This window comes from Bubalus bubalis, chromosome 10 (assembly GCF_019923935.1).
Source record: "Bubalus bubalis isolate 160015118507 breed Murrah chromosome 10, NDDB_SH_1, whole genome shotgun sequence".
Classification (NCBI taxonomy): domain Eukaryota; kingdom Metazoa; phylum Chordata; class Mammalia; order Artiodactyla; family Bovidae; genus Bubalus; species Bubalus bubalis.
The window spans coordinates 94,380,941-94,408,783 of record NC_059166.1 but is presented as its reverse complement, the minus strand read 5'-3'; the positions used below and the strand labels follow the sequence as shown (position 1 = coordinate 94,408,783).

The 27,843-nt window shown below is 40.9% G+C and overlaps 1 protein-coding gene across 1 annotated transcript; it reads left to right on the top strand.

The window, feature by feature from the left end:
- The first annotated feature begins 44 nt into the window (after positions 1-44).
- Positions 45-27,025, top strand: SDHAF4 (succinate dehydrogenase complex assembly factor 4). The gene is made up of 3 exons (XM_044924541.2): positions 45-207; positions 19,125-19,274; positions 26,802-27,025. The coding sequence occupies exons 1-3, from the start codon at positions 144-146 to the stop codon at positions 26,891-26,893; spliced, it is 306 nt and encodes a 101-aa protein (XP_044780476.2). The 5' UTR covers positions 45-143; the 3' UTR covers positions 26,894-27,025.
- Positions 27,026-27,843: the final 818 nt, after the last annotated feature.

Here is a 27,843-nt window from a genome sequence, read left to right as displayed (position 1 = left end):
GGACTGCAGAGAGTCCAGCTCAGCGCCGAAGAGAGCCCCGCCCCCGTACCGCAGGGCCCGCCCCAGTCGCGGGGCGTGCCGGGACAACGCGACCCGCGAACACCTCAGGGCAGGCTGTTGCGGACGCCGCGGGAGCGGACGCCATGGCTGCGTTAGGACTCGCTTCGTTGCTGGGCCGCGTCCCGGCTACACCGTGGAAAGCGGCAAGTAAGGCGCCCGGGCCTGGGGCCGAGGTCGCGGGCAGGGTTGGAAGGCCCAAGCGCCGAGAGAAATGCGTCCGGCCGGGCGGCGTGTGCTGCCGTCTCTGGGGCCCCCGGGACCGCGGAGCCTCCCTGTCCATCAGACTCGTGCGCGGGCAGGTCCTTCCCGCCCGGGCTCAGATGGAACCCGAGCGGCACGGTCACAAGTCCCGCCCGGCCGCAGGCTTGCTTTCCGCCGGCCGCCGCTCTGGCCACCAAGGCGGAGCGGAAGTTCCGGGTCCTGGAGGGCGCGCTAGTGTGCGTGCACGGTGCGAAAAGTGGGCCCTGAGGCAGTGCACGCGTCGTGTACCTAGGGTATTTACATCGGAAAGGATTTATGGCAGTTTGCAGTACAAAATATGGAAAAGCACTGAATTTTGGAAAAGTAGGCCAAGGCAAATAAGTGTAATAAAAATTAGATGAAGCCAGGAGACTATTAAAGTATGCATGCTTTCAGTAAAAAACAAGACTTTTTTTTTTTTAAGCCCTTTTTGTTGGAAATTTTTCTCGATGTATGTTACAACCTTAACCCACAGAATATACTAAGCATAGTTTTAATTTAGGACATCCTGGAGAAATTGAAAGTTGAAAACAGTTCCAGCCGGCATCCTAATGGGCCCAAGATGTTTGTTTTCATACATACATGTATTTAGTTTGTTTTCATTTATATATAGCTTGTTTTCATTTCTGTCATCATTTCTCCCCCAGACATACTGCTTTTTGTTTTGTATTTTTTTCAGACTAAACTTTTTATTCTGTATTGGTGTATAGCGGATTAACAATGGTGTGGTAGTGTCAGGTGAGCAGGAAAGGGACCCAGCCATACATGTACATGTATCCAGTCTCTCTCCAACCACCTGCTCCTGCCCCATCCAGGCTAGCACATAACATTAAATACAGTTCGATGGGCTATACAATGGGTCTTTATCCATTTTGAATACAGCAATGTTTACATGACCCAGACATACCACCTGTTGATTGTAAAAATTGTAAATGGTCCGGAAATGAATAATATGGAAAGTAAAATCCCCCTTGCTATACAAACCTCAAAGTAATAACTGTATACAATTTTGCTCTGTGTTTATTCAACATCCCTTTTTCACTAAGGTTAAAAGCTCAACAATGAAATGTTTCATACCAAAAACTTATACAACATATATGAGTTAAGAAGCAAAGCCAATATTTATGAACCCATTCTCCAGTTTAAGAAATAGAATGTTTCCATTGCCAGGCTGTGTGCTGCTTCCTGATGCAGTTGTGTAACTTTATAGAAATGACTTCATGCCTTTTGTATTTGTTTTACCATTTTTTCAAACAACATTGTTCTGAAATCCATCCATAGTGTTATGTGATGTTGTAATTAGTAAATGGTGAAAATGTATCATACCTTTAGGGGGTTTCCCAGGTGGCTCAGTGGTAAAGAATCCGCCTGCCAAGCAGGAGATGTGGGTTCCACCCTTGGGTGGGGGAAATCCCCAGGAGAAGGACATGGCAGCCGACTCTAGTATTCTTGCCTGGGAGATCCCATGGACAGAGGAGCCTGGCAGCCCCTGGGGTCACAAGAGAGTCGGACACAACTTAGCAATTAAATACACACACATCATACTTTTTTCCTTTCCCCCTCTCAGTGGACATTGTGTAATTCGGGAAGCACCAGATTTGGCTGCTACACATCTGGTGTATACTGGGTGTGCTTGCACAAGAGGTTGAATTCCTGGAATATATGGTAAAGACCTGTTCAGTTTTACAATGTGATGCCAAATCGTAAAGGCATTTTTCATTCCTACTGGCAATTAATACTTCTGCCAGCAGTATATCAGAGTTCCTATTGCTCCAGATACTTGCCAACATCTGATAGCATCAGAAAATTTAATTTTTGTCTGTGTGTAGGGTGTTGAAATAGTATTTCATAATGATTTTGCATTTCTCTGGTTAGAGAAATGAAACATCTTTTCAAAAGTTTTTTTATTTTTCTGGTGAAATAGATCTTCATTTTATTGGGATTGTTTGTCTTTCTTATCTATATTCTTTACATATATTTGACCACTATGCCTTTTTTAAGTTGTGTAAGTGTGGCAAATAGCTCTGTTTGAGGATGGCAGGAATGACAAGTGCTTACTGAACTGAGAAGGCATCTTGAGACTGAAAAAGCGAGGCAGGGAGGTTCATATAATCAGTGGGTCAGTCTATCATAGGGTGACTTACAGGCTGGGATCAGGCAGACAGCCATCAGGAAGCATTAGCAGCTGTACTTCACACTGCCAAGGGGCCAATGGGACAGTTTTATAGTTAACCTAGGGTGTGAAGGTATGTGGGCTTCCCTGGTAGCTCAGCTGGTAAAGAACCCACTTGCAATGCAGGGGACCCTGGTTCAATTCATGGGTTGGGAAATTTCCCTGAAAAAGGGATAGGCTACCCACTCAAGTATTCTTGGGCCTCCCTGGTGGCTCAGATACTAAAGAATCTGCCCACAATGTTGGAGACCTGGGTTTGATTTCTGGGTTGGGAAGATCTGAAGAAGGGGATGGCTACCCACTCCAGTAGTCTTGCCTGGAGAATCCCTATGGACAGAGGAGCCATGGGGTCAGAAAGAGGACACGACTGAGTGATTAAGCACAGCACACCGGTCGCAAAGAGTCGGACATGACTGAGGGACTGAACTGAACTGAACTGAAGATTTTAATTTCCTAGTTTAATTTCTGTAATTATTATTGTGGCTTTTTATCAGATTTTCTCTTCTTAATTAAGTTTTGATGAATTTTCCTGGGAAAGTGTTCATTTTGTATACTTTAAATATATAGGCATAAAGTTCTAATTTTTGCTCTATGTGGGCTATGAGAGCTTCCCAGGTGGCGCTTTTGGTTAACAGATTTGTAATGTTATCTTCTTGTCTTGATACTTTTGTTTATTATCAGTGCTTTGTAGTCTTCTGTAAGAAAGCCTTCCCAACCCTAAGGTTATAAAGATATTCTATATTTTCTCCTTAAAGGTCTATCAGTAGATGCACAGTTTTCTAATGCCTTTTTCCATGACTACAATACCACCTTTTTTTATACTCAGTTCAGTTGCTCAGTCGTGTCCTACTCTTTGAGACCCCATGAATCGCAGCACACCAGGCCTCCCTGTCCATCACCAACTCCCGGATATCACCCAGACTCACGTCCATCGAGTCAGTGATGCCATCCAGCCATCTCATCCTCTGTCGTCCCCTTCTCCTCCTGCCCCCGATCCCTCCCAGCATCAGAGTCTTTTCCAATGGGTCAACTCTTCGCATGAGGTGGCCAAAGTACTGGAGTTTCAGCTTCAGCATTATTCCTTCCAAAGAAATCCCAGGGCTGATCTCCTTCAGAATGGACTGGTTGGATCTCCTTGCAGTCCAAGGGACTCTTAAGAGTCTTCTCCAACACCACAGTTCAAAAGCATCAATTCTTCGGCGCTCAGCCTTCTTCACAGTCCAACTCTCACATCCATACATGACCACAGGAAAAACCATAGCCTTGACTAGACGAACCTTTGTTGGCAAAGTAATATCTCTGCTTTTGAATATGCTATCTAGGTTGGTCATAACTTTCCTTCCAAGGAGTAAGAGTCTTTTAATTTCATGGCTGCAGTTACCACCTGCAGTGATTTTGGAGCCCCCAAAACTAAAATCTGACACTGTTTCCACTGTTTCCCCATCTATTTCCCGTGAAGTGATGGGGCGGATGCCATGATCTTTGTTTTCTGAATGTTGAGCTTTAAGACAACTTTTTCACTCTCCACTTTCACTTTCATCAAGAGGCTTTTGAGTTCCTCTTCACTTTCTGCCATAAGGGTGGTATCATCTGCATATCTGAGGTTATTGATATTTCTCCCGGCAATCTTGATTCCAGCTTGTGCTTCTTCCAGTCCAGTGTTTCTCATGATTTACTCTGCATACAAGTTAAATAAGCATGGTGACAATATACCGCCTTGACGTACTCCTTTTTCTATTTGGAACCAGTCTGTTGTTCCATGTCCTGTTCTAACTGTTGCTTCCTGACCTGCATACAGATTTCTCAAGAGGCAGATCAGGTGGTCTGGTATTCCCATCTCTTTCAGAATTTTCCACAGTTGATTGTGATCCACACAGTCAAAGGCTTTGGCATAGTCAATAAAGCAGAAATAATATTTTTCTGAAACTCTCTTCCTTTTTCCATGATCCAGCGGATGTTGGTAATTTGATCTCTGGTTCCTCTGCCTTTTCTAAAACCAGCTTGAACATCTGGAAGTTCACGGTTCATGTATTGCTGAAGCCTGGCTTGGAGAATTTTGAGCATTACTTTACTAGCATGTGAGATGAGTGCAATTGTGCGGTAGTTTGAGCATTCTTTGGCATTGCCTTTCTTTGGGATTGGAATGAAAACTGACCTTTTCCAGTCCTGTGGCCACTGCTGAGTTTTCCAAATTTGCTGGCATATTGAGTGCAGCACTTTCACAGCATCATCTTTCAGCATTTGAAGTAGCTCAACTGGAATTCCATCACCTCCACTAGCTTTGTTCGTAGTGATGCTTTCTAAGGCCCACTTGACTTCACATTCCAGGATGTCTGGCTCTAGGGTCAGTGATCACACCATCGTGATTATCTGGGTCGTGAAGATCTTTTTTGTACAGTTCTGTGTATTCTTGTCATCTCTTCTTAATATCTTCTGCTTCTGTTAGGTCCATACCATTTCTGTCCTTTATCAAGCCCATCTTCGCATGAAATGTCCCCTTGGTATCTCTGATTTTCTTGAAGAGATCTCTAGTCTTTCCCATTCTCTTGTTTTCCTCTATTTCTTTGCATTGATCGCTGAAGAAGGCTTTCTTATCTCTTCTTGCTATTCTTTAGAACTCTGCATTCAGATGCTTATATCTTTCCTTTTCTCCTTTGCTTTTCACTTCTCTTCTTTTCACAGCTATTTGTAAGGCCTCCCCAGACAGCCATTTTGCTTTTTTGCATTTCTTTTCCATGGGGATGGTCTTGATCCCTGTCTCCTGTACAGTGTCACAAACCTCATTCCATAGTTCATCACGCACTCTATCTATCAGATCTAGTTCCTTAAATCTATTTCTCACTTCCACTGTATAATCGTAAGGGATTTGATTTAGGTCATACCTGAATGGTCTAGTGATTTTCCCTACTTTCTTCAATTTAAGTCTGAATTTGGCAATACGGAGTTCATGGTCTGAGCCACAGTCAGCTCCTGGTCTTGTTTTTGCTGACTGTATAGAACTTCTGCATCTTTGGCTGCAAAGAATATAATCAGTCTGATTCCAGTGTTGACCATCTGGTGATGTCCATGTATAGAGTCTTCTCTTGTGTTGTTGGAAGAGGGTGTTTGTTATGACCAGTGCATTTTCTTGGCAAAACTCTATTAGTCTTTGCCCTGCTTCTTCCATATTCCAAGGCCAAATTTGCCTGTTACTCCAGGTGTTTCTTGACTTCCTACTTTTGCATTCCAGTCCCCTATAATGAAAAGGACATCGTTTTGGGGTGTTAGTTCTAAAAGGTCTTGTAGGTCTTCATAGAACCGTTCAACTTCAGCTTCTTCAGCATTACTGGTTGAGGCATAGACTTGGATTACTGTGGTATTGAATGGTTTGCCTTGGAAACGAACAGAGATCATTCTGTCGTTTTTGAGATTGCATCCAAGTACTGCATTTCGGACTCTTTTGTTGACCATGATGGCTACTCCATTTCTTCTGAGGGATTCCTGCCCGCAGTAGTAGATATAATGGTCATCTGAGTTAAAGTCACCCATTCCAGTCCATTTTAGTTCGCTGATTCCTAGAATGTCTACGTTCACTCTTGCCATCTCTTTTTTGACCACTTCCAATTTGCCTTGATTCATAGACCTGACATTCCAGGTTCCTATGCAATATTGCTCTTTACAGCATCGGACCTTGCTTCTATCACCAGTCACATCCACATTGTTTTTGCTTTGGCTCCATCCCTTCATTCTTTCTGGAATTATTTCTCTACTGATCTCCAGTAGCATATTGGGCACCTACAGACCTGGGGAGTTCCTCTTTCAGTATCCTATCATTTTGCCTTTTCATACTGTTCATGGGGTTCTCAAGGCAAGAATACTGAAGTGGTTTGCCAGTCCCTTCTCCAGTGGACCATATTATGTCACATCTCTCCACCATGACCTTCCCATCTTGGGTTGCCCCACAGGCATAGCTTAGTTTCATTGAGTTAGACAAAGCTGTGGTCCTAGTGTGATTAGATTGACTAGTTTTCTGTGAGTATGGTTTCAGTGTGTCTGCCCTCTGATGCCCTCTTGCAACACCTACCGTCTTACTTGGGTTTCTCTTACCTTGGGCGTGGGGTATCTCTTCACGGCTGCTCCAGCAAAGCGCAGCCGCTGCTCCTAACCTTGGACAAGGTATCTCCTCACCACCGCCCTTACTGACCTTCAATGTGGGGTAGCTCCTCTAGGCCCTCCTGCGCCCGCGCAGCCACAGCTCCTTGGGCATGGGGTATAGTTTGGCTTTTTTGTATATAACTCTTTATTCTACCAGGAATAAAGTCGCCTGCAGTGCAGGAGACTTCAGAGACTCAAGCTTGATTCCTGGGTTGGGAAGATATCTTGGAGAAGGGCATGGCAACCCACACCAGCATTCTTGCCTGGAATATGCAACAGATAACACTGGAATCATGATAATTCTCTTATATATAAACAGCGTAAGACTAGATTTTGGTGAATTTTTATTTTGAAGTCTGATAGTATATACCTTTTAACTGGAGAGCTCAATCCATTTGCAATCACTATAAGTCACCTACATCTAAATATTTAGGTTGTGAACTTTCAAAGATGTGAACATGTGTTCCATCAGCGTTGGATGAGATTGAAATTGCAGCTTGCCCTGCATCTATTGCTGATGATTCTTCAGCTCTACCATCTTCCTCCTCCTCTCCTTCCTCCAGGTAGTAACTCTTGCCTGTTCACTTGATGCCAGCCCTTGTATGACAGTTGTTGAGCTGTCATACTGTACTTTTCAAGGTATTGTACCATAAGATTAAAAATGTTTTATTTTTGTGTTTGTTTTTTATGTATTATTTTTGTGAGAAATTTTATAAACTTACAGTACAGTACTATATAGCCCACTGTGATAGTTGGGTGAAAACTGAAAGTTGCTCAGTCATATCCAACTCTTTGCGACCCCTTGGACTATACAGCCCCATAAAATTCTCCAGTGGGTAGCCTTTCTCTTCTCCAGGGGATCTTCCCAACCTAGCAATTGAACCTAGGTCTCCCACATTGCAGGCGGATTCTTTACCAGCTGGGCCACAGGGGAAGCCCAAGAATACTGGAGTGGATAGCCTCACTTCTCCAGGGGATGTTCCCAACCCAGGAATCAAACCGGGGGCTTCTGCATTACAGGTGGATTCTTTACCAACTGAGCTACCTTTAACAAGGGAAGACTAATTCTGTTGGACTTACAAACAAGTAGGACTTTACAAACGTTCTCGGACTGGAACTTTGGTATGTAGGGGACTTACTGTATGTTGTACTTAGTCACTCAGTCATGTCAGTGTGTTCAACTCTTTGCAACCTCATGGACTAGCCCACCAGGCTCCTCTGTCCATGGGGATTCCTCAGGCAAGAATACTGGAGTAGGTTGCCATGCCCTCCTCCAGGAGATCTTCCCAACTCAAGGATTGAACCCAGGTCTCCCACACTGTGGGTGGATTCTTTCCCATCTGAGCCACCTGGGAGGCCCAAGAATACTAGAGTGGGTAGCCTATCCCTTCTCCAGGGGATCTTCCCAACCCAGGAATCGTGTCTTGCATTGCGGGTGGATTCTTTACCAGCTGATCTCTGTTGGACTTATGAACAAGTAGGACTTACCAACACTCTCAGACTGGAACTCTTTTGTATATAGGGGACTTACTGTATATTAACTGATAAAATTGGCCTTATTTCTGCCATCTCATTCTTTGTACCTTCTATTTGTCATACTTTCAATTAAATGTGTTCTTCTTTCATTTTTTTCCTCTGTGATTTCAAAGATACACATTGCTTTTTATTGGTTACTCTTGAAATCTGAATGCATGCTTGAGGAAGTTGAAGTTAATTAATATCTTCATGTTCCTCCTAAACAGTACAAAGCTTAGAAATGCTTTGAATTCATTCACCCTCCTACTCTGTTGTTCAGCCTTTTAGGGTTGTGTGTGTGTGTCTGTATGTTTTCTTGTGTATATGTTAGGGTAGAATTGTGTAGTAACACAAATCAACATATTACATTTTTATATAGTCAATGTTTAAAACTTCTATTTTTCTCTTTTTATCTCACACTTTACTTCTTGAATCAGTTTCTTACAGTACATTGTTTAGAAGTTTCCTTTGGTAATAGTCTTGTGATAAAGTTTCTCAGTGCTTTTTTTTTTTAAGCATGTATTTTATTTTTAATCTGAAAATATGGTTTATTTCTCTCGTTCTTGCAAGGTAGTTTCAATAAACGTATCATTGTCTCACAGCTTTATCTCTTCTGGCTTTCTTTATAGCTATTGGGAGGTCCTCTTGTCTAATGTTTGTTCCTTTATTAGTAATCTCTCCTTTACCTAGCTACTTTTTATATCTTCCTTTGATGTTGGCTTCTTCATCGTAGTTATTTAATTTTTCTTTTTACTTGCTGCTCTCTGTGTTTCCTACATCTGAAGATTCCTGTCTGTTGGAGGTCTCCTGGTCTTTTCATTATTTCCTTCTGGAACTATGATTAAACAAACATTTGTTAGCCCTCATTTTATCCTCCAAGTATTTTAACATCAATTGTATTATGTTTGTCTCCTTGTTGCTATGCTTTTTTCTGTATAATTTCTTCAGAACTTTATTCTGGGCCACTAAGTCTTTTCAGCTGTATCTATTCTGCTATTTAGGCCTTTTATTGAACTTTAAATTTAAATTTGTGGTTGTTGGGGGTTGGGGTTTTTCTGTTTGTTTGTTTGTTTGTTTTTTTAATTATTGGCCTAGTGAATTCACAGTCTCTTACTCATTTTTCTCTTTGGCTCCATTTTTATTTCCTTAAATGTATTACTTATTTTAATTTTGATTTCAGTGTATAGATCTTTATGGTGCTAGCTCTGTTGTTTGTTGATCTTGCATATGATAGCTTGTTTCCTTGAATGTTTTATTGGTATTCCCTCTTTGAGACTTCCATAAGACGTGAGTTGAAAAACTATTTGTCCTCAGAGGATTTGCTTCTGCCATGTGTCTGAAAGCACTTCAACTTCAGACTTTAATCCACTTTATAGAAAGATGCTCCCCTGAGGGTCTTTGAACCTTGCACATAGTGTGTAATCTGACATAAACACAGATATGGTCAACCAGTGGCTTCAAAATATCAAGAGGGGCTCCCTTTTTAACATCGTTACACAGAACAAAGGTGTTCATTAACTAGAATTTGTCTTCTAGTCCCTTGCTCTTTGGACCAGCAACGGGAGCATCACCTTGGAACTTGTTAAAATGCAGAATCTTAGGTCATACCAAACCTATTAAGAATCTGCATTTTAATAAGATCTTCCCCAGGTAGTTATATGCACGTTTAAAAATCTTCCAAATCACTCTCTTTACTCAGTGCGTGACCCTTCCTGGGTTCTGGCCTCTAGTAGGCTTTTTATTTTGCTTGGGTTCAAAAGACTGTGCTCTCCCAGCTGTCCTGAGACCTCTGTACACTAAACTCTAGGGAAGAAAGACTCAGGTTATATACCAGCTTAACTGTTTATCTTACAGGAATGCTTTGATACTCTTAATCATTATTTCCTTTCTTAACATTTCTTTCTCGGATTTAGAAATTTTTTGTGTGTGTATATATATATGCACACAAATACACACACATATATATATATATATTTTTTTTAACCTTTTTGGATGATTTTGGCTGTAGGGTTTGGGCATCTCTATCAAATTGCTAGAACAGAAGTTTTGAAAAGTAGTTTTTATTTTTTAGTGACAATTTACTCTTTTCCCTTTGCTTTTATTAGTTCTCTTAGAAAGTCATCTTCTTGCCTGTAATGTTCTTATAGACACAATTGTAAATAGGCTTTGGATAAGGCCAAAGCATCCCTTGAAAAAGAAGATGTGAGCTTTATGGTGAATTTCCTCATTTCTGTAAAGGAGCCCAGTGTCCTGTCTAATCATGTACTGTGCAAAAATTAGAGTTCTTTTCCTCTGCATTTTGTCACACATCTACCTGATACAAAAATGGTTCTGTTTATGGTTCCGTGTCTGAGAGCACCTTGAGAAATCTGATCTTTTGGCTTTTCCTTGTAACCCTTACAGGCGGGTCACTGCACTGTCCACATTACAGTCTCAGGGAATGGAAAAAGAAATCCAGGGCAATTGATTTGTTGCAAAATTGAGGTGGCCTAAAATTTGCACATGTTTTTCCTAACCCAGCCCACTGGCCACAACTTGGACATGTGGCTGCTTGGCTACAGGGAAGGCTGGGATATGTGACCCCTAAGTGGGTGGCCTGTTGCTCAGCTTGATCACAGACAGTGGGAGTGGGCATTCTGGAACTCATTGGAAGGGTAGAAAGCAGCTTGGCTGCTGGACACACTGCACAGACTCTACCACATCTGCCCAGTGTCACTTTTCCAGACAATGATCATGTTCATGCTAAACAGAATTATTATAAATGGCAATTATACTCATACAAATAAGTTGACATTTTTTCCAGCTCCTAACACAGTGCCTGGCACATTGGCACCTAAGGCATAATATTACTTTTATTATTTACTGTCATATATCTGCATCATTTAAGAAGCAAAATTTTAGCTTCAGATTTTGTCTGTGTTATACTTGATAGCCAGGGATTTTGTGCCATTTTTATTTTTGCATAAATGCTTATGACTTTCTAGAAAATTTGAAACATACCATACACTTACCAATGGAGAAGGCAATGGCACCCTACTCCAGTACTCTTGCCTGGAAAATCCCATGGATGGAGGAGCCTGGTGGGCTGCAGTCCATGGGGTCGCTAAGAGTCAGACACGACTGAGCGACTTCCCTTTCACTTTTCACCTTCATGCATTGGAGAAGGACATGGCAACCCACTCCAGTGTTCTTGCCTGGAGAATCCCAGGGACGGGGGAGCCTGGTGGGCTTCCGTCTATGGGGTCGCACAGAGTTGGAAATGACTGAAGTGACTCAGCAGCAGCAGCAGCAGCAGCATACACTTAGCAAAAACAAGACCTGGAGCTGACTGTGGTTCAGTTCATGAGCTCCTTATTTCAAAGTGTGTTAAGTCACTCATTTGTGTCCAAATCTTTGTGACCCCATGAACTGTAGTACACCAGGCTCTTCTGTCCATGGAATTCTCCAGATAAGAATATTGGAGTGGGTTGCCATTTCCTTCCCTACCTTATTGCAAATTCAGACTTCAATAGAAGAAAGTAGGGAAAATCACTAGACCATTCAGATGACCTAAATAAAATCCTTATGCTTATACAGTGGAGGTGACAATTAGGCTCAAGAGATTAGATGTTGAGGTAGACCCATTGCCTTCAGAACTATGGACAGAGGTTTGTAACATTGTAGAGGAGGCAGTGAACAAAACCATCCCAAGAAAAAGAAATGCAGGAAGGCAAAATGGTTGTCTGAGGAGGCTTTACAAATAGCTGCAGAAAGGAGAAATGAAAGGCAAGGGAAAGATACATCCAACAGAATGCACAGTTCCAGAGAATAGCAAGGAGAGATAAGAAGGCATTCTTCAATGAATAATTCAAAGAAATAGAGGAAAACCATAGAATGGGAAAGACTAGAGATCTATTCAGGAAAATTAGAGATACCAAGGGAACATTTCTTACAAGGATGGAAGTGATAAAAGAAATGGTAAAGAACTATTAATAACAGAAGCAGAAGAGATTAAGAAGTGATGGAAAGAATACACAGAAGAACTATATAAGAAAATTATTACTGACCGAGATAACCATATGGTAGAGTCACTCACCTAGAGCCAGGCACTCTGCAGTGAAATCAAGCGGGCCTAAGAAGCATCACTACAAACAAGCTCGTGGAGGTGACACAATTCCAGCTGAGGCATTTCAAATCCTGAAACACGATGCTGTAAATGTGCTGCACGCAATATGCCAGCAAATTTGGAAAACTCAGCAGTGGCCACGGGACTGGCAAAGATCAGTTTTCATTCCAATCCCAGAGAAGGGCAATGCCAAAGAATGCTCAAACTACTATATGTTTGCTCTGATTTCACATGCTAGCAAGGTAATGCTCAAAATCCTTCAAGTTAAGCTTCAGCAGTACATAAACCAAGAACTTCCAGATGTATACGCTGGGTTTTGAAGAAGCAGAGGAACCACAGATCAAATTGCCAACATTCGTTAAATCATGGAAAAAGCAAGGGAATTCCAGAAAAACATCTACTTATACTTCATTGACAACACTACAGCCTGTGACTTGATCACAACAAACTGTGAGGAATTCTCTAGCTTGTTTATGTCCATGTACACATTATACATGTGAGATATCTCTAATTCTAAAAAGTATTATTAGAATTGGAGTTACAAAGAGCTCTATTTAAAAAAAAAAAAAAAAAAGAATTCCTAGTACTACCAGACTGAAAACCACAATCACAGAAAACTAACCAATCTAATCATGTGGACCACAGCCTTGTCTAACTCAATGAAACTATGAGCCATGCCGTGTAGGACCACCCAGGACAGATAGGTCATGGTGGAGAGTTCTGACAAAATGTGGTCCACTGAACAAGGAAATGGCAAACCACTTCAGTATTCCTGCCTTGAGACTCCCATCCATGAACAGTATGAAAGGCAAAAGGATAGGACACTGAAAGATGAACTCCCCAGGTTGGTAGGTGCCCAATATGCTTCTGGAGATCAGCAGAGAAGTAACTCCAGAAAGAATGAAGAGATGGAGCCAAAGCAAAGACAACACCTGGTTGTGGATGTGACTGGTGATGGAAGAAAGATCCGATGCTGTAAAGAGTAATATTGCATAGGAACCTGGAATCAAGGCATAGGTCCATGAATCAAGGCAAATTTAAGGTGGTCAAACAGGAGATGGCAAGAGTGAACATTAACATTTTAGGAATCAGTGGACTAAAATGGGCTGGAATGGGTGAATTTAACTCAGGTGACCTGAGTTAAATTATATCTACTACTGTGGGCAAGAATCCTGTAGAATAAATGGAGTAGCCATCATAGTCAACAAAAGAGTCCGAAGTGCAGTACTTGAATGCAATCTCAAAAGCGACAGAATGATCTTGGTTCTTTTCCAAGGCAAACCATTCAATAGCATGGTAATCCAAGTCTATGCCCTAACCAGTAATCTGAAGAAGCTGAACAGTTCTATAAGGACCTACAAGACCTACTAGAACTAACAAACACCCAAAAAAGATGTTCTTTTCATTATAGGAGACTGGAATGCAAAAGTAGGAAGTTAAGAAACACCTGGAGTAACAGGCAAGTTTGGCCTTGGAGTACAGAGTGAAGCAGGGCAAAGACTAATAGAGTTCTGCCAAGAGAATGCACTGGTCATAGCAAACACCCTCTTCCAACAACACAAGAGAAGACTCTACACATATACATCACCAGATGGTCAATACTGAAGTCAGACTGATTATATTCTTTGCAGCCAAAGGTGGAGAAGCTCTATACAGTCAGCAAAAACACAACCAGGAGCTGACTGTGGCTCAGATCATGAAGTCCTTATTGCCAAAATCAGACTGAAATTGAAGAAAGTGGGGGAAACCACTAGACCATTCAGGTATGACCTAAATCAAATCCCTTACAACTATACAGTGGAAGTAAGAAATAGATTTAAGGGACTAAATCTGACAGACACAGTGCCTGATGAACTGTGGACAGAGGTTCATGACCTTGTACAGGAGACAAGGATCAAGACCATCACCAAGAAAAAGAAATGCAAAAAAGCAAAATGGCTGTCTGAGGAGGCCTTACAAATACCTGTGAAAAGAAGAGAAGCCAAAAGCAAAGGAGAAAAGGAAAGATATGCCCATCTGAATGCAGAGTTCCAAAGAATACAAAGGAGAGATAAGAAAGCCTTCCTCAGCGATCAATGCAAAGAAATAGAGGAAAACAATAGAATGGGAAACACTAGAGATCTCTTCAAGAAAATGAGAGATACCAAGGGAACATTTCATGCAAAGATGGGCTCGATAAAGATTAGAAATGATATGGACCTAACAGAAGCAGAAGATATTAAGAAGAAGTGGCAAGAATACACAGAAGACCTATACAAAAAAGATCTTCATGACCCAGATAATCACGATGGTGTGATTACTCACCTAGAGCCAGACATCCTGGAATGCGAAGTCAAGTGGGCCTTAGGAAGCATCACTTATGAACAAAGCTGGTGGAGGTGAAGGAATTCCAGTGGAGCTATTTCAAATCCTAAAAGATGATGCTGTGGAAGTGCTACACTCAATATGCCAGCAAATTTGGAAAACTCAGCAGTGGCCACAGGACTGGAAAAGGTCAGTTTTCATTCCAGTCCCAAAGAAAGGCAATGCCAAAGAATGCTCAAACTACTGCACAATTTCCCTCATCTCACATGCTAGTAAAGTAACGCTCAAAATTCTCCAAGCCGGGTTTCAGCAATACATGAATCGTGAACTTCCAGATGTTCAAGCTGGTTTTAGAAAAGGCAGAGGAACCAGAGATCAAATTGCTAACATCCATTGGATCATCAAAAAAGCAAGAGAGTTCCAGAACACTTCTGCTTTATTGACTGTGCCAGTGCCTTTGACTGTGTGGATCACCACAAACTGGAAAATTCTGAAAGAGATGGGAATACCAGACCATCTGACCTGCCTCTTGAGAAATCTGTATGCAGGTCAGGCAGCAACAGTTAAAACTGGACCTAGAAAACAGACTGGTTCCAAATAGGAAAAGGAGTATCTCAGAGCTGTATATTGTCAGCCTGTTTATTTAACTTCTCTGCAGAGTACATCATGAGAAACGCTGGGCTGGATGAAACAGAAGCTGGAATCAATATTGCCAGGAGAAATATCAATAACCTCAGATATGCAGATGACACCACCCTTATGGCAGAAAGTGAAGAAGAACTAAAGAGCCTCTTGATGAAAGTGAAAGAGGAGAGGGGAAAAGTTGGCTTAAAGCTCAGCATTCAGAAAACTAAGATCACGGCATCTGGTCTGTCACTCATGGCAAATAGATGGGGAAACAGCAGACTTTATTTTTAGGGGCTCCAATATCACTGCATATGGTGACTGCAGCCAAGAAATTAAAAAGACACTCCTTTAAAGAAAAGTTATAACCAGTCTAGACAACTTATTAAAAAGCAGAGACATTACTTTCCAAAAAAAGGTCCATCTAGTCACGGCTATGGTTTTTCCAGTAGTCATGTATGGATGTGAGAGTTGGAATATAAAGAGAACTGAGCACCGAAGAATTGATGCTTTTGAACTGTGGTGTTGGAGAAGACTCTTGAGAGTCCCTTGGACTGCAAGAAGATCCAACCAGTCCATTCTAAAGGAAATCAGTTCTTAATATTCATTGGAAGGACTGATGCTGAAGCTGAAACTCCAATATTTTGGCCACTTGATGCAAAGATCTGATTGATTTGAAAAGACCATGATGCTGGGAAAGACTGAAAGCAGGAGGAGAAGGGTACAACAGAGGATGAGGTGGTTGGATAGCACCACCAACTCAATGGACGTGAGTTTGAGGGAACACCGGGAGTTGGTGATGGACAAGGAGGCCTGGCGTGCTACAGTCCATGGGGTCGCAAAGAGTCAGACAAGACTGAGCAACTGAACTCAACTGAGTACTGCCAGTCCATCATAACTGTCTCTTCAGAGTGCAATATGCAGGTAAAGAAGCAATAGTTAGAACCAGACATGCAACAATGGACTAGTTCAAAATCAGGAGTGAAGTATGTCAAGGCTGTATATTGTCACTCTACATATTTAACTTATATGCCAATTACATCATGTGAAATGCTGGATTGAATAATAAGTCATAAGCTGGAATCAAGGTTGCTGGGAGAAATGTAAACAACCTCAGATATGCAGATAATACCTTTCTAATGGTAGAAAGCAAAGAGAAACTAAAGAGCCTCTTGATGAGGGTGAAAGAGGAGAGTGAAAAAGCTGGCTTAAAACTCAACATTCAAAAAAAAAAGATCATAGCATCCAGTCCCATCATTTCATAGCAAATAGATGAAGAAAAAGTGGAAACAGTGACATTTTATTTTCTTGGGTTCCATGATCACTGTAGACGGTGACTGCAGGCACAAAATTAAAGGCACTTACTCCTTGGAAGAAGAGCTGTGACAAACCTGGACAGCGTATTAAAAAGTGGAGACGTCACTTTGCCAACAAAGGCGTGTATAGTCAAAGTTATGGTTTTCCATTAGTCATGATGGATGTGACAGTTGGACCATAAAAAAGGCTGAGCTCCAAAGAATTAGTGCTTGCAAATTGTGGTGCTGGAGGACTCTTGAGAGTTCCTTGGCCTGCAAGAAGATCAAACCAGTCCATCCTAAAAGAAATCAACCCTGAATATTCATTGGAAGGACTGATGCACTTCTGTGTCTGAAGGTGTATTCTTGATGTTTCCACAGATGGAGATGTATTCCATGTCCACCTACCCCTCCACCATCTTATTCTCACTATATTTATTTTCTTACTCGAATTTTATGGGCCCTTTCATTGAGAAAGAAGACTAATTTTAATTTGCATTACAGTTGGTCATTCAGAGAGTCAGCAATGTTGTCAGTCACTGAGATCCATGCAGTGGATATGCAGAGTGTATTATTTTGAAATTGTTAATGTAGTTTGTGATGTTAACTTTTTGTAATCTTGCAGACAAGTCATGTAAATTCCAAATTGGCTGTGGAAGGTATATACGTATACACAAACAGACACACACACACATACATACATACAGATAGTTGTATGTGTGTATATTTGCGTGTGTGTGTGTGTGTGTGTATATATATATATATACAATTTTTTAAAGCAGGGGTAGGATAATGTAGTGATTGTTAGAAAATGAATAAAATATGTGTAATGAAAGAAAATTCTAATTGTAATACTACCAGGAGCTTCTAGATAATTCTATAATAATAATAGATACAATTTGTCACTATACTAGGTGCTTTGAATGAATTGCCCTATTTAGTCATCTCATGAGATAGGTACTATTATCTTCAATTTAGAGAGGGAAGAAATGGATTTTAAAAGGGAAAATAACTTGACAAGGATCAAACAACTAGTAAGCAGTTAGTTTCCTATTACTGGTATAATGAAATACCACACACTCAGTGGCTTAAAAAGCCTTAACAGTTCTGGAGGTGAGGAATCTGAAATGGGCCTCTCTGTGTGGAAACCAAGGTGATAGGGTTGTGTTTCTTCTGGAAGCTCCTGGGGAGAATCCGTTTCCTCCCTCTTCCAACTCCCAGAGGCTGCCCAATTTCCTTGTCTTGGTGGCCGTTTCCTTCAGGTCTGTCTCCCACTGCCCCCTCTCTGGTTCTCTTTTCTAATTCTCTCTTCCCCTTTTAAGGACCCTTGTGATTAAAGTAGACCCACTCAGATCGTTCAGGACAGTCTCCCTAGATCAGGGTCATCTGATTAGCAATCTCAATTCCATCTGCTACCTAATTCTCTTCCAGCATCTGACCTAACCCACACAAAGATTCTGAATATTAGGTTCTCACCCTATTTCAGGGCATTGAAGTGCTGCCACAGTGGTGTGACTGGAACTAGTACCCACCTCTGTCTCTAAAGCCATTCCTTCACAGACTTGAAACCACCCCCCCCCATCCCAGAGGTTGATTTTCAGAGTGGTTTTGCCCTCATTGAAGATTATCTCAATAAGGGTTGGATAACTTCCATAATACTGAAAACTTTTGTTGTTATGGTTCAGTCGCTCAGTCGTGTCCATCTCTTTACAATCCGTGGACTGCAGCACACCAGGCCTCCCTGTCCATTACCAACTCCCGGAGTTTACTCAAACTCATGTCCATTGAGTCAGTGATGCCATCCAACCATCTCATCCTCTGTCGTCCCCTTCTCCAGCCCCTAGTCTGTCCCAGCATCAGGGTCTTTTCCAATGAGTCACTTCCTCCCATCAGGTGACCAAACTGTTGGACCTTCAGCTTCAGCATCAGTCCTTCCAATGAATATTCTGAAAACTTACCTTTCTCATTGTAACATAGAAAGTGATCACATTTATACATTGCAGGTGCCCAGTGGGTTGCTTGGTGGTAAACAATCTACCTGCCAATGCAGGAGACATGGGTTTGATCCCTGAGTTGGGAAGACCCCCTGGAGAAGGGAATGGCAACCCATTCCAGTATTCTTGCCTGCAGAATCCCATAGACATAGGAGCCTGGCAGACTCCACTCTATGGGTCGCAAGAGTCAGACATGACTTAATGACTAAAGCAAGAGCAACAACAGGTGCCTGGTACATTTAAAAGTGTTTAATTTACAGAAAAAGAGGACCAGTATTAGAATTTAAGAGTCCTAAATACAATTCCTTGTGACATCTTGAAATTTAAATACTAAGTAGTATCATTTAAAAGTTCCTACTACTTAGTGACTCTTAGTGACCTGATTCTTGGTATTTTGGGCATTGTTTCAAATAGGAATCATTATTTTATATATGTTTTTACAATTTTAGCGTATTTCACAGCTCTTCTTTTCAAATTGATAGCATCGGTTGCCTCCAAAGAAGGGAACTGGCTGTCTGAAAGATAGGGGCAAAAGGAAGAATTGTCACTATATTTCCTTTTGTACTTTTAAATTTTGATAAATGTGAATGTATAAGGTTAAAACAAGTAATTAAAAGTATTAAATTTTGGAGTAGAATAAATGAACAGCTTCTGTTTTTTCACTGTCTTCCCTCTGCCAGGATCACCCCTTCTGTGTAATTCTTTGAGGAAAATAAGTTCTCAAGGAGGAAAACCTGAACCTAGCAAACAACCTCTTAAGAAGCCAAAGTTACCAGAAGGTCGTTTTGATGCGCCAGAAGATTCCAATTTAGAGAAGGAACCACTGACAAGTGAGTATAGTTAAACTCTTCTCTTAATTTTTGAGGTCTCAAAGAAAGTGTTTCTGTTACTGAGAAAAAAATTAAAGACACATATTATTGTTTATAATTCTTCATTAGCAGTAATAAAGAATATTTCAGCAATGAATAAAATTGCTGTATTGACCATCAATATGTATGGGTTTTAAAAAGAGTTTTACAGGCCCTTGACAGTGATGGAATATGTTTGCTCATGTATTCAATTCCATTATTCACATGAAAAACTATGTGAATTAAGATCTACTTTGATGCAAATAACGGAAACCTATTTAAACAGCCTTAACAGAAGGTAGGGTGTGTTGTTAGTAAGGTGCAGGGAACAGGTTAGGCTCAAGGGCAGTAGTGCTGCTGGCCGTTGAAGGAAGACTGGGACCTCAGGACGAAGCACTGTGGAAACCAGATAGTTTACCTCCTTCTCTGTCTCTGGTCGGTACTAAGCTGTTTTCTGTCTCCATACTCCCTTCTGAGTACACTGGGCAGAAGGTAACTGCTCCCAGCAGCTACTCAGTTCAAGAGAATAACCAAACTGAGAATACAGTTTCTTAGTCTTCATTTCAAATTTCTTAAGAAGAAAGCTCACTGGCCCAGCTTGCATCTGGTGTCCACAGCTAAGTCAACCAGTGGCCAGGGGCCTGGGTCACAGGTGAAAGAGGTTGTTCTCACTGTAACCATGTGATTTGGGGAAAGAAGTGGAAGTTTGTAGAACAAAGAGGTTTTCTGGAGAGGAACGGAGAAGGCAATGGCACCCCACTCCAGTACTCTTGCCTAGAAAATCCCATGGACGGAGGAGCCTGGAAGGCTGCAGTCCATGGGGTCACTGAGGGTTGGACACGACTGAGCGACTTCGCTTTCACTTTTCACTTTCATGCATTGGAGAAGGAAATGGCAACCCACTCCAGTGTTCTTGCCTGGAGAATCCCAGGGATGGGGGAGCCTGGTGGGCTGCCGTCTATGGGGTCGCACAGAGTCAGACACGACTGATGCGACTTAGCAGCAGCAGCAGCAGCTAGAGAGGAAGGATGATAGACCAAACATTATTTTGTATTCAGTATGTACAAATTTTGGCTCATGTCTTAAACCTCTGGTTTTTTTTAAAGTACTGCTTTCTTTTCATGCTGTACCCTTTTGTACCTTTGAATTGTGGAAAATGTGCAAATATTAGCTATTCAAAAAGTAGTATTTCATACAGCATAAATGTAAACATGCCACTTTTTAACTTTGGCAAGGTTGCCCTGCTTGTGTGATTTTTCCAGTTTCATGAGTGGTAACCCATCTATATAGTGAATCATCCTAGGTGAGAATATACCAATGGAGGATACAGGGACCTGTGTCTAGAATTCTTTCTAGAATGTAAAACTTTGGGGTTTTGCTCACTTGTGAAATATTTCAGTTATGTCACTATACCAAGCACAGTCTAATAAGCAGATCAACCAGCCAAGATGATGGAGACTTCTAAACCTTCAGAAACTTCTTTGAAGGTTTTGCTGCTAAGTCGTTTCAGTCGTGTCCGACTCTGTGCGACCCCATAGATGGCAGCCCACCAGACTCCCCCATCCCTGGGATTCTCCAGGCAATAACACTGCAGTGGGTTGCCATTTCCTTCTCCAATGCATGAAAGTGAAAAGTGAAAGTGAAGTCACTCAGTCATGTCCGACTCCTAGCGACCTCATGGACTGCAGCCTTCCAGGCTCCTGTCCATGGGATTTTCCAGGCAAGAGTACTGGAGTGGGATGCCATTGCCTTCTCCGTTGAAGGTTTTACCTAAGCACAAAAATCTGAGAGGAACGATTTCCTTACAGTGTCTTACACAAAAGCAGCAGTCTCAGAAATAGACCCTCACATATATGCTTAAGTAATTCTTAACAAGTGTGCTGAGACCATTCAGTGGGGAAAAGAACAGTCTTTTCAACAAGCGGTACTTGGAAAACTGGATATCCACATGCAAAAGAATGAAATCCTTACCTTATACCATATTCAAAAACTAACTGTAAGTATATTAAAGACCTAAACTTAAGAGGCAAAACTGTAAAACTCTTAGAAAATTGGAGAAAATCTTTATGTCCTTGGATTTGACAATGATTTCGTGCATGTGACAACAAAAGCACAACCAACAAACAAAATACATGAATAAGACATCATTAAAATTAAGAAATTTTGTTTATCCAAGAACATTATCAAGAAAGTGAAAAAAAATAACCTATGGAATGGGGGAAAATATTTGTAAATCATATATCTGAAAAGAATTAATATCCAGAATACAAAAAAATTACAACTCAACAACAAAAACAACCCAATTCAAAAATGGGCAAACAACTCGAATAGACATTTCTTCAAAGAAGATACACAAATGACTGACATAGGTTTGAAAAGATGCTCAACGTCACTAATCATTAAGGAAATACAAATCAAAACCACGGCGACACACCATTTCACACCATCTCTGTAGTTTAAGAAAAACTGGAAAATAATAACTGATGGTGACAGTGTGGAGAAATTGGAACCACACGTTTCTGGTAGGAATGTAAAATGATACAACTGATATGGAAAACAGTTTTGCATCTTCCCGAAAAGTAAAATACAGAACTACCATGTGACCTTGCAATTTTACTCCTAGAAATAAATCCAAAATAATTAAAAACAGAGACTTAAACAGATATCTGCACATCCATGCTATATTCACAATAGCCAAAAGATAGAAACAACTTAGACGTCCATCAATGAATAGATGAACAAAGTGTGTCTATACACGTAGTGAAGTACTGTTCAGTCCCAAAAAGGAACGGCATTTTGATATATGCCACAACATGGGTGGGCCTTGAAACATTATGCTTAGTGAAACAAGACACAGAAGGACAGATATTATATGATATCACCTATACTAGGTACCCAGAGTATGCAAATTCATAAATTCAGAAGGTAGATTAGAAGTCATCAAGGTTTAGAGGGAAGGGGGAATAGAAAGTTTATCTAGTGGGTGCATAGTTTATACTGGGAATGATGAAAAGTTTGGACCATAGTGTTATGGTTATACAGCATTGTGAATATTTAATGTCACTAAATTGTACCCTTATAAATGGTTAAATATGTATTAGATACAAAGAAGAAAGCGTATTTCAACAGTTAATCATCTGTCTGACATTGCTAGACATTCATCTTAATTTTTGAGTTACTGAAGTTTATGTTGAAAATACATTACCAAATCCAGCAGATGCTTTGCAGTCTTCATTTTATCTGAACTGTCTACAGCCTTTGACAATAACAACTACTACTTACAGAAATCTTCTGTTTTGGTTTCGGTTATGCTGTCTTTAGTTCCCCATTCTACTTCTTTAAACATTTCTTCCTGGTCTCTTTTTTAAACTCCTCTGTATCTGCTCAACTCCCAAATGTATGTATTTGCCAGATCTTTGTCCTGAGCCCTCTAAACATTCCTAGAAGAGCTCATATCTTCCTGAGATTATCTGAAGTATCATGTGTGTTGATGATGATTACACATTTATACCTTTAGTCACACCTCCCTCCTGAGCTGCTCCACCTACAATTGCAACATCTTTGTTTGCATATTCCAGATATATTTCAAATTAATACATCTAAAACTGAACTCATCCTCTTCTCAGTGTTCCCTTCCACCAGTCCTGCTCCAGTCCTCTTCCTTCTGGATTCCCATTATACCCCATCAACTCAGTCACCAACCCTGAAATCTGGGGATAATCCTTCACTCCTGCCTCTTCCTGTGGCCTGGATCCAATCCCTAACCAAGTCTTTTTGGTTCTACTTTCTTAACATCTCTTAAATTCACCTCCTCTTTTCCATTCTATTGTCGTTCAATCCCCAAGTCGTGTCCAAGTCTTTGTGACCCCATGGACTGCAGCATGCCAGACATCCCTGTCCTTCACTATCTCCCAGAGTTTGCTCAGTTTCATGTCCATCGAGTCCGTGATGCTATCTAACCATTTCATCCTCTGCCACCCTTCTCCTTGTGCCTTCAGTCTTTCCCACCATCAGGGTCTTTTCCAGTGAGTCGACTTTCTCATTGGGTGGCTGAAGTATTGGAGCTTCAGCTTCAGCATCAGTCCTTCCAATGAATATTCAGGGTTGTTTTCTTTTAGGACTGACTGGTTTTATCTCCTTGGAGTCCAAGGAGTCCATCTTACTAATAAAGCCTAAATTCTGGCGCTCTCTAGTTCTTTAGGTCTCCTAACAAGTCTGTCTTCTTCCTTGTTGTCTTCTTTCTAATCTAGTCTCACAGCCTCTAGTACATACTTTATGGCTAGCCACCCTGTCTGATGCAAAGGTGAATAAGGAAAGGAAAATGAAATATGTAGATTACTATGAACAGGACACTTTGTGGTAACCAACATGAAAGATACACAGAAAAAGGTCAGAGAGAAGTAGACAAAAGAGAGAACATTTGAGCTGAGGTTTAAAGGAACAGTGAAACTGTGATAAGTAGATGGGAGTTGTGGGGGAATGTTTCCAATAAAGAGAAAAAGGAATGCTCAGAAAGAAAGGACTGGGAACATGACACATGAAAGAAGTAGCCAGTGCATAAACTGTATAGTGGATTAATAGAAAATAAAGCTGGAAAAGTAGATTCGGTTCAGATCTGAGAGGACTTGAAGTAAATGGGCTTTTTGCAGTGGACAGTAAGGAATACACTGAATGTTACTGGATGGAGATTGTTTTAATCATCTTCTTAAAGTATAATCTGCATATAATAATATTTACCCATTTAAGTGAAACAGTTCATTAAATATTAACATGATTACAGTCGTGTAACCAACACAAAGAATAACACAGTTCCACCCCTCAAAGACTCGTATGCCTGTTTATACTCAGTCCCATTCTCACATCCCCCTGGAAACCTTTGATCTCTATCACTAGTTTTGCCTTCTTTTTTTTTAGAATTTTAGCCAGATAGTCTTTTGTGTCTGCCTTCTTTCATTTAATATGACTGGGGGTGGTATTCTGTTTTTGAAATACTAATTCAGCTTTCTGTGCAGGTTAGGCTGGAGCCATGAGAGTTAGAAAACAGAGATGAGTTAAAAATCTATTGCTTTCATCTAGAATGAGACTCAGAACATGATTTGGAGTTTATTTTGGACACCCAGCCTCCAGAACTGTAAGAAAATTAATTTCTGTTTCTGTAAACCACCCAGGTTCTGGTATTTTGTTACGGCAGCCCAGGCTGCACTAAGGCACCAGTGAGTCCCAGAGATACAGGGCAGAAAAAGCTTCCACTTGAGACGCTTTCAAAGGAAGTCAAAGCGAGGAGTTCTTTTAGAAAACAGAATAATGAGGGGGAAGGACAGTTTATTTACAGTGGAGATAGAATTTTAAAATAAATGAATATTTGAAAATTTTCAAGGTAAATTCTGTATCTCCTTTCTTTTGTTTAGAGAGGGACTGCAGGATTTGGGTGATGATTTAGTTTTCTAAAGAGACGTACTTTGGGGAGGTTGATTGAGATGATGGAGTAAAAGGACATGGAGCTGAACTTCCCTCATGAACACATCAAAAATACAACTACATATGGAACAGTTTTCACTGGAAACTGGCAGAAAGACTGGTATAATCAAGGCTGTAAGAAAGACCCACCTATAATTGGGTTGGAAGGAAAGAAAAGTGATCAACTCAGGACCCATGCCCTTGGGAGAGGACTCAGAGGAAATAGGAGAGTACATGATGGAGACATACTCTAGGGACTGAGCTGTGAGAACCACAGATTGGGTGCTCCTGTCCTGGCATCTTACACAGTGGAAGCAAGTCCCCTTGGCTGGTTGCATGGTGACTGGGACTAACAGGAAAGCGGTGGGATACCTGGACTCTGCTTATGAGGAGGGTGCATGCAGGCTTAACCCAGAGGCAGGACAGAGAGAGGTCTGCTCCAGCAGCTGCCAGCTTTCCTGTGACTGCCTCAGTGTGCACCCCAACCCAAGACAAGCCAACTCTCTGGCCCCATTCATACCATGTCATGGTGTGGCCCTGAATCTGGCAGCCACAGCCAGAAAGAAGATTCAGCCATAGGATACAGAGGTGATCCAGTCCCAGTGTGGCTGACACGAGTTGACAACCTGGGCAGACCCCATTTGCTTTAACACTTCCCACTCTGGGGCAAGGAGAGAGGAAAAGACACACTTAAAGGGAACAGAAGCAGCTCATGCCTGACTTTTGGGCTTCAGCTCCAGCAACCTGGGGTCATACGTCACCCCCAATAGGGCAGTGACAGCCACCTAGCTGTGGCAAGGGGAGTCCCATCCCACACCTGGCTCCAGCTCTAGCCCCTCCACCACCAGGCCCACCTTCTGCCAAGGAGATAGCTATCCGCACAGCCAGAGGAAAGACGTGACCTGAATCCATGTCAGATTCAGCTCTCCCACCAAAGGCATTCAGCACACACAGTCTGTATAGGGACACTCCCACATAAGAGCACCACTTCGGACAAAATGTTTGATCTAAATTCCTCAAGATAGAGAAAGTTAAGCAAAATGAAAAGGCAGAGAAATTTCTCTCAATAGAGCAGTAGGAAACCCCTGAAAAGAAACTAGTGGAATAAATAATTGACTAAATAAAAAATTCAAAGCATTTGTTACAAATATGTTAACTGAATTAGGGGAAAGTATATCTGCATAGCAATATTTTTAATTAGGAACTAGAGAATATAAAAAAACTCCCATCAGAAATGGAGAATTCTTTAGCTGAAGTAAAAAAACACACTGAAAGGAGTGAGTAGCTGGCTAAGTGACACAGAAGAATGCATATGTAGTCTGGAAGATAGAATAATGGACATCACCCAATCAGAACAGCAAAAAGAAAGGCAAATTTTTAAAAATGAAAACAATCCAGGAAATCTTTGGGATAACATATGAGGGGGTTAGAAGGAGAAGAGAGAAAGAGGAGATGAAAAATGTATTTGAGGAAATTATGACTGAAAAATTTCACAGTCTGAAGAAGAAAACAGGTACTGGAAGAGAGTCCCAAGAAGATGAATCCAAACAAATGCTCTCCAAGACATACCATAAATAAAATGGCAAATGTTGAAGAGAGAATTCTGAAGGATGCAAAGGAAAAATTATCATATACAAGGGAATCCCTATAAATCTACACCTAATTTCTCTGCAGAAACTTTACAGACCAGAAGGGAGCAGGAGATATATTCAAAATCCCAAAAGGGAAAACCCATAACCCATGATACTCTTCCCAGCAAGATTATCATTAAAATAGAGGAGTGATGAAGAGCATCTCAGATAAGCAAAAACAGAATTCATCGTTACTAAATTTACCCTAAAAGAAATGCTGAAGGGACTTCTCTAAATGGAAAAGCAGTAAATTACAGGGAAGGGGAAATCCTGCTATAAAAGGCAAATGTATAAAAGTCAGGACTAAGGATCACCACTTAAGTAAGTGTGCACACACTCAATCTTCTCCAATTCTTTGTGACCCCATAGACTGTAGCCCACCAGGATCAGGATCCTCTGTTCATGGGATTTTTTTTTTCAGGCAAGAATACTGAACTGGATTGCGATTTCTTTCTCCAGGGGATCTCCCTGACCCAGGGATCAAACCTGAATCTCGTGTATTTCCTGCATTAGCAAGTGGATGGATTCTTTACCACTGAACCACCAGGGAAGCCTCATACCTATCAATAATTACTTTAAATGTCAAAGGACTAAATAATCTAAAGACATAGTGTGGCTAATTTGATTAAAAATGAGATCCTTCTATATGCTGCCTACAAGAGACTCACTTCAGAACTAAAGACAGAGACTTAATGTGAAAGAATTGAAACAGTTATTTCATGCAAATAAAAATGATAAGAAAGCAGGGGTAGCAATACTCAGATAAAGTAGACTTTAAACAGAGACTGTAACAGCAGATGAAGAAGGGCATTATAATAATGATAAAGGGGTCAATTTAATAAGAGGTTATTATCATTAACATATTTACTGCTGATACAGGAACACCTAAACATATAAAGCAAATATTAACAGACAAAAAGGGAGAAATTGATAATAACACAATAATAGTAGGGTACTTTAACACCATATTTACATTAATGGGCAAATCATCCAGATGGAAAATTAGTAGGGAAACACTGGTCTTAAATAATACAACAGACCTCCTGGACTTAATGGATATGTACAAGACATTACATACAAAAACAAAAGAATACACTCTTTTCAAGTCCACATGAAACATTCTCTAGGATAGAACACATGCTAGGCCATAAAAGAAGTCCTAGCAAATATGAAAGTATAGGAATTATATCTAACATTTTTTTCTGACCATAGCAGTACAAAACTAAAAATTCATTACAGAAAGAAAAATGGGTGAAGAGCAAATACTTAGACACTAAACAGCATGCTATTAAAAAACCAGTGGGTCAATGAAGAAATCAAAGAGGAAATGAGAAAATACCTCAAAACCAAAGAAAATGAAAATGCAACACTCCAAAATCTATGGGATACACCAGAAGCAGTTCTAAGAAGGAAGTTTATAGCAATACAGGTATTCCTCAAGAAAGAAGAAAACAACCTAACCT

Bases quoted from the DNA above. Each gene is read 5' to 3' on its own strand.
- SDHAF4 (XM_044924541.2), top strand. From the start codon at position 144: ATGGCTGCGTTAGGACTCGCTTCGTTGCTGGGCCGCGTCCCGGCTACA. The intron at 208-19,124 runs GTAAGGCGCCCG...TCCCTCTGCCAG, and splicing joins TACACCGTGGAAAGCGGCAA to GATCACCCCTTCTGTGTAAT. The intron at 19,275-26,801 runs GTGAGTATAGTT...TTTTTTTTTCAG, and splicing joins AGAGAAGGAACCACTGACAA to GCAAGAATACTGAACTGGAT.